This window comes from Trichechus manatus, unplaced genomic scaffold, assembly GCF_000243295.1.
Source record: "Trichechus manatus latirostris isolate Lorelei unplaced genomic scaffold, TriManLat1.0 scaffold00002, whole genome shotgun sequence".
Classification (NCBI taxonomy): Eukaryota; Metazoa; Chordata; class Mammalia; order Sirenia; family Trichechidae; genus Trichechus; species Trichechus manatus.
The window spans coordinates 15,818,792-15,826,410 of record NW_004443938.1 but is presented as its reverse complement, the minus strand read 5'-3'; the positions used below and the strand labels follow the sequence as shown (position 1 = coordinate 15,826,410).

The 7,619-nt window shown below is 42.8% G+C and overlaps 1 protein-coding gene across 1 annotated transcript in view; it reads right to left on the bottom strand.

Moving 5' to 3' along the window:
- The window catches only part of NOX3 (NADPH oxidase 3), a 64,287-nt gene that overhangs the window by 41,253 nt on the left and 15,415 nt on the right, over positions 1-7,619 (bottom strand). The window contains exon 7 of the mRNA XM_023728310.1: positions 3,893-4,022. Within this exon, the coding sequence (XP_023584078.1) occupies positions 3,893-4,022 (130 nt within the window). The remainder of the gene's footprint in view (positions 1-3,892; positions 4,023-7,619) is intronic.

Sequence of the window (7,619 nt, the reverse complement as noted above, 5' to 3'; positions counted from 1 at the left end):
GCCCACTTTAGAATGTTTTTGGGCATCACACACTTCATTTTGGTGGTGTCAAATCAGTCATGGTCTCTGATTTTCCCACGTTGATTAAATGGAACAGATTATTGTTCTTTACTTGGTTACTCAGGAGGGAAAATATAAGGTGTTAATTCTGGGCTCTATCTGAACTCTTGTTTATAAACAGCTCCAGCTTAGCTACATTGTGATACTCTTGGAGCCCCTGGAAGTTAAGGAGTGAGGGAGACATATGTCAAGAGGTGAATATTAAAAGATTACCCCAAGGGTGGTGAACAGGATAGACAAGAGTGAAAAGATAAGAAGGGGTCACACCCCTTGGCAACAGGGCACATGGCCAGGTGGAACCTGGACGGGATCTTAGAAGATGCTGTTCTAGTCTTGAGGCTACCATCCTTCACTCTGTGCTTATAGGTAAATTTCATGGCCTTTTATGTTCAAATTTTCTGTTTTGTAAAATGAGAGAGTTGGAGAACATTATTACTTAGGTTTCCTACAAGCTCCTGTCTTGGAAGAAGTACAGCCAGAATACTCCTTAGAAGGGAGGATGGCGAGACTTCATCTCACGTACTTTGGACAGGTTACTAGGAGGGACCAATCCCTGGAAAAGGACATCATGCTTGGTAAAGTAGAGGGTTGGTGTAAAAGCGGAAGACTCAACAAGATGGATCGACACAGCGTCTGCAACAGTGGGCTCACACATAACACAATTGTGAGGATGGTGCAGGACTGGGCAGTGTTTTGTTCCGTTGTATATAGGGCTACTGTGAGTCAGAACTGACTCGACAGCACCTAACAACAATAAGAAGCTCCTAAATGCTTTGACTTTATTCATAAAGAAAAATAGAATGCTGGGGATATGTATTTGTAGTTAGCAGCAGACAAAACAGGAGTGGGGAAAAAGCTAGAGATTCAGAGAGGATGTTGTAGAGTGTAAGGGAGAAAGTTCTTGGCCTCAGAGTTAGGAGCTCTGCTTCCTCCATGTGTCTTTGCCCGGGATGCCCGTTGTGACCGTGGGAAAGAATCTGAAAACACCTTGGCCTCAACTTCCCCATCTACTAAATAAAGGGGCAGAACCATTTAGTATCTAAGGTCCTTTAATGCAAAAATCCTCTGCGTGGATTCTTAACCATTATTTTTTCTTTTCCAAAAATACTAGAAAAAACCATTTACAGTACAGTGAATATTTTATGATAGAAAAAAAAAAACCATGTTGATTTAAAAGCAGTGGTAATGAAACTTGTTTCCTCTACTTTCGCTCCTGGTTTTTCATTCCAACCAGAAAATAAGAACGTGCAGGCTTTGATTTTATTTTATATGCACGTTTATGAATGGCCTCTTTTTCTAGGCAACAAATCTCCCGGGACAGGGTCCACATTTCTGAATCCTGGGTCTAGTGCAAAGCCAAGCACATAATTGCCACTTGGTGAAAGTTTACGCTATCATCTCTACATCAGTTCAAGCTTTCCTCGGCACCACTAACATCAACCCCAGTAATTAAAAAAATTAGCCTTATTATTTGTTGATATTGTAGTTAATGAATACAAAATTAAATAAGGTACTACTTTGGCTAAGAAGGACCAGGCAAAGTTTGAGAATGGATTGCATGAGCTTCTTTTGGAAGCTGGAGTCTTGCATGTGGCTTTGAGTTTGGAGTAAGGAGGGAGCGAAAGACAGCAGGGGCACCGGGAGGGTGCAAGGTGTGATTGGCTCCTTTGATCAGTTCAGTTTCTATGAGGTGACGTACAAAGCATCCGCTGTCATAGCATCGGGAGTAGCGTACCACTGAAGGTGAATGGATAAAGGCACCAAGAAAATGCACACCGTTAAGACAGGCACAAAGGGAGAGATAGAGTCATGCAAAGCTGGAGAGATGTAGTGCAGCGAGGTGAGAGACCCTTCCGTGTCCTTGGGTGCCTTTCTGAGTCAGTGTCTATGTGACATCAAATAGAATATTGTACTGCTCAGCCAAGTGCTAACCGCACAGCCCACACAAGCTTCCAATCAGGGCCCGTTAAGAATAATGGGAAAGAGTGACAACGTGAGTTTGGGTGTGCAAGGAGGTGTAGCAGGGGCTAGTTAATGGAGAGGTAGGTAGGTTCCCCCCTTTTAATGATAATGAATGTCAGCATCCGCTGCTGGGAGCAGACTCTGGTCTGTATTCATGAGGTGTGAGAGAGTATTGATTTTTTTATGGAGACACTGTAGCTGAAAATTTTAGAGAGGCATTCATGGTCCTCATTAATATGCAGGCTGGGTAGGGACTACCGATAGTGGAATTTAAGATAGAGACAATCTATGCTGGCCATTAAAAGAACCACAGTCTAATGGGCACATCTATTCCATTTCTCTCTGTTTTAAACATGCCTCGTTGCAGTTTTCACCCTTAAAATCCAGCAGTTAATTTAATATATTTGGGAGTTTAAAAAAAGCCAATCACCTATATTCTTCATATGTTGATCACTTAATTTCCTATACCCCCACCATTTATATGCTATTCTATACGAATGCCCCATTTTTTATGATACACATTTTTGGTCCTTATTTCCTTCTAGTCAAGTCAATTCTGACTCATTGTGACCCTATAGAACAGAGCAGAACTGCCCCATAGGGTCTCCAAGGAGCAGCTGGTGGATTCGAACTGCTGACCTTCTGGTTAGCAACTGAGCTCATAACCACTGCACCACCAGGGATCCTCTAATCTGCAGCCTTTATTTTCCTTCCTTCATGCCTCACGCAGCTGCCCCATGGTTTGCACTGTTCCAGGATCCCTGGGCTGACCAAATAGGATTATGATTTCCATGTACCTATGCAACCAACTGTAATGATTACAGCATACTCAGGAAATGGTACTTTCAAGATCTGGTGGACATTCTCATCTACTCTAATGAATTAAGTCTCTTGTTTGCTAACATTGTCATTATTGAGGTTATTGGAGCTTAATTAGAACAGGAAGTAAATGTATTTCACACCCAAATTTTGACTTAAAAATAGGCCCCACTTGGTATTTTCAGTCACAAAAGTTGTAGAAAAAAAGGATATATACTTTATAAAGAGGCCATTTTCTCATTGGGTTGTTATTATGGATTGAATTTTGTTCCCAGAAATATGTATTGTAAACCCTATCCCCTCTACCTGTTATAATCCCATTTGGGAATGGGTTTTCTCTGTTATTTAAATGAGGCACATTAGTGTAGGGTGTGTCTTAAATCAATCTCTTGAGATGTAAAAAGAGCAGATTGAGCAATCAAGCAGGCAGAAATGAGGGAAGACAGATGCCACGCCTCATGAAGATGGCTGAGAAAAAGAAGCTGAAAAGAGACCAGGATCTTCCCCCAGAGCTGAAAGAGAAAGAGAAAGCCTTCCCCTAGAGCTGGCACCCTGAATTCGGACTTCTAAAGTGTGAGAAGATAAATTTCTGTCTGTGAAAGCCACACACTTGTGGTATTTCTGTTGTAGCAGCACTGGACAACTAAGACAGTTGTTTAGCTTTAGTGTGAGAAGCGATGGTGTGAATTCTCAGGATGGAACAGGCAGGTAAGCAGGGGGTCAGGGAGTTGAGGAGGCTGAGAGCAGAGGGTGGTGAGCCCAGCACCTCCTCTAAAGACATGACTGTGTTGCTGTGTTGTGGAGTCCCACAATGTTGGATGTCCACATTTAAGTGTGAGTATAAGAAACATTTCAAAACGGAACAGAGTGTTTTTGGCAGCCGATGTCTTTTCTAATGATCCGTAACTCCATCTCTCCATCGGCACACTTAATAAAGAGTTGGCTCTGTCTGGTGGTGACATGGGCTGTCCTCTTTATCAAGCATATAAAAGCTCTAGCTATTTTAACTTCAGGGACAGTTATTTTTGAAAGCTCCTGGGCTCATTCTTACCGAAAGTTCCTTGCCAGAAAATTGAGGCACGGGGCACTGGGCAGCTGCCTGCCATTTGGCGTAGTGGTCCCTACAGAAGGTGGCGTTGTGCTGTGAGAGACTCTCGGGAGTTTGGCCTCGAACAATCCGGCTTGGCGTTAAAAAGAGACAAACAAACAAAAATTTAACATTGATTTTGGGCAGCCTTGTGACACTGCAGATATGTTCCAGAACAGGCTCTGGACTGACACTTTGTCTTGGAATCAGTCTGTCACTCATTTCCCTGAGCATCTTTAAAAATAGGCATTTAAGAAGCTCTGGATAACTTTGAAGATCCCAGAAAAGAAGTGCTCCTCTGTGGTATCCTCTGCTAAATTGAAAGTGTCTATGTTAGAGAATTCATAATGAAGGGAAATTGTTTGAACGCATCCTTTTGTAGACTGTTGAATTTAATTAGGTTACATCTTGTCCTGATTGCTGATTTGGGCTAATTGGCTAACTTTGTACTATTTGGATTCTTTTGCAGATTTATTTAATTTCTCCCCTTCTTGGTTTGTTTCTGAGCCCTTAGAAGTTTCCAAGTAAAGAAGTCAGAAGAAGTGCCAGGAATGATGGTCTTTTTGCCCCAGTGACCTGCAGCAGGCTTAGTGTTTTGACAGGGTCAGAGTAGGTCAAAATGGCGTGTGTCTTAAAGACCATATTGGTAGATTTGAGAGGGGAAATGGAAGCCAGTCTTCATGGATGGAGCACTGGATCAAGAGTCCTGTAATCTTGCTGAGTTATTTTTGCCACAAACTACAGCACCTGCTAACCTCTGACAAGTTGCTTTGGAACACGTTCCTTAGTTGACCCACTGGCCCATGGGTGGTGATGCATGAAATGTTGAGATCATGGAATCTGGGAGTTGCTCAATTCTTAGGTGTTGATGAATAAAATACGTGAATTGATTTTGAGTAACATGGTACTCATAGACTTTGACACTTTAGCATTATACAGACTCCTCTCCCGGGCAGCCCTAGAGTAACACACTCCTCTTTGCATCATAGAGCATGGGAGGAGGGAGCAGTGATGCCCTTGGAAACTGCCTGGAGAACTGACATCTTGGGCTTTTTTCCAGTCTGTTTTATGGAAACCATCCAAACTTGATAACATCCCTTTGAGTTAGATGAGCAAAACTATCTGTAAATCTCCAAAGAGCAAATGATGCCCTGACATAGAAGGGTGAATAATAAATTGGAAGCAGAGGAAACAAATCCGTAAGTTTTAACACCTTCCTTCTCAGGTAACATTCCCTATATCATCTATAAGAAACCTCTGACTATTACAGAAACGCAGTATCTTTTTAAATTTAAAAAAAAAAAAACATGTATGTCTTCATCTATGCCATCCCATAATAAGAAGATTAGTGTGGTTTAACACATCTCAATAATCCTACTTTTACTCAGCATTTTGTATAGAATTTGCAAATTACTTTTGCTGTAAACAGTAACTGTAATACTTCAAGCTGAGAAGATTAAATGAGACCCTTATTCCCAAATAAGCCTTTCAACTAGGTTAAAGGGACTAAAAATTCTCATCTTATGAAATGCTATTTGGATATTAAAAAAACCTCACCATTGAAAAACACTGCCCATTGAGATGCTCTTGTGCATCTACAATGCACAGGTGCTGGGGAGATGTGTTGAGGGGGATGTGTGAAAGCTTTTTGTAAAGAGGACTTTCAGACATGCACGGATTATGAAGAGCCTCTCTAAGATACTGCAAAGGTAAACCACCCTGCATCTAAGAAGAATCCTCAGTGGAAAGTAGGACTGACATTCTCTGAGGCAGAACATGTTGGGGCTACACACCATCCCCCCACTCCTCTGATACACACAGATACAGAAAGAAAGGGTGAGGGATCACCCAGTCAGAAGATCCCATTGCAAAGACTTTGAAGCTGAAAGAGAATAGAAAGCCTTTAGCTAGGCAGCAGCATGCGTTTCAACATTTACTGACTAGGTTACAGAGGATTAGCAGGGGGATGGACAATCTTTTAGGGTCAAATGCCCCCATGGGGCAGTGCTTCCTTCTACAATGCTGTGTGTCAGACAAGCTGATGGGTGGTGAGGGTGCTCCTAATCAGGCATAGGCAGTGGTGACAGCAGAAGCATGGACCCCTTCTAGAAGTGAAGGGCTGAGATGGACGGAGCATCTAGTGCAGGGAAGAAGACTGGTGGAGGCAGCTGGCTTGCTGCGGGGTGAATCCTGAAGACTGCCCGTAGGGTCATGCATGGGACCCACAGTCACCATGTTGCATGCAGCTTCCTGGCTGTGCTGTCTCTACTTCCATGTGCTTCCTCCTCTGGGGCTATCATATGCAGAGCCCACCTCCAGTACCAGGACCATCCCCTCCCCACACTCAACAGCTGCAATGGTGGGAGAGTGGTGGGACCAGGTAGGGGAGCAGGGACTCTGCTGGTGGAAGAAGAGCTGCTGGCAAGCCAAGCAGGACGTCGGCAACACCACCCGTCGCATTCGTACAGGTGTCGAGGAATTTTTAATTCACAACAGTGAAGATCCGTTCTTCAAGGGATTTTTAGGAGTGTAGGTTGGGATGTCTGAAGACCGGCATCCTAGGTGTGCCTCTGTCATTGCTTCATCATGGGGCCTTGAGTGAATCACTTAACTCTCTGAATATCTGCTTCCTTCTTATTAAATGGGGATAAAGCATCTTCTCTACTTTACAGAGCTGTTGTTGGGGTCAGACTGATCATGCCTGTGAATGTGCTTTGAAAATTGTAAAATGGAAAGAAACAGTGCCAATTTATGAAATGATTAATACAGGGCAAACTGGTTCATAGACAGCAATTTGTTAGTTGATCCAGGGCCATTTTGATAACATTTCAAGAGTTAAAAACATTATATTTGAGGATTCTTTACTTCAGGCAGAGTCTCTGGGTGATGCATATGGTTAATGCACTTGGATGCTAACCAAAAGTTTAAAGGTTTGACTCTACCTAGGGGCTCCTCAGAAGGAAGCCCTAGTGATCTACTTCTAAAAAATCAGCCATTGAAAACCCTATGGAGCACAGTTCTGACACACATGGAGATGCCAGTAGTTGGATCAACTCAACGGCAACTGGTATTGGTAAACTTCAGGTGCCACTCTAGCTTCCTGATGAATGGAATAATGGGATCAGGCCGGTGCTGAATGCTAGAACACCCTTTTATGGAATATCTGAGCAAAAAAAGAAAAAATCCTAGAGGTCATCAGCTCCAACTCTCCCCGATGGGGAAACTGAGGCACAGAGACCATAAAGGGCTTGCTCAGAAGCACACTGATGACCAGATGATCTGACCCCAGGTCAGCCTGCCCATCTCACACTGTTTCCTCCATCACCCTGGCTTTCCTAGTTGATGAATCTGGTTAAGTGGAAGTGAAATCTGGGTGTCAAAAATAGATACCCAGACAAGTTCCACATAAATTGGAATGCAGAAACAGGTTGTGAATGAAATATAGATCAATTGTCATCCAGTCTTCATTAGAATTCCTGAATCTTATAAACATGTCATGACTCACCAAACAAGTCAGCTAGGAAAAATAAATGCCATGCTTCATCACCTGTGTAGCTTATTTTCAGTGTTACTAAAAAAAATATTGGTTGCAGTGAATGTGCTTTCTCACACATTATACGTGTCCTTTTGTCACTGCATGTCATGCTACTCCATCTAAAGGACTTTCAAAGATTCTTTTGAGGTTCATAGA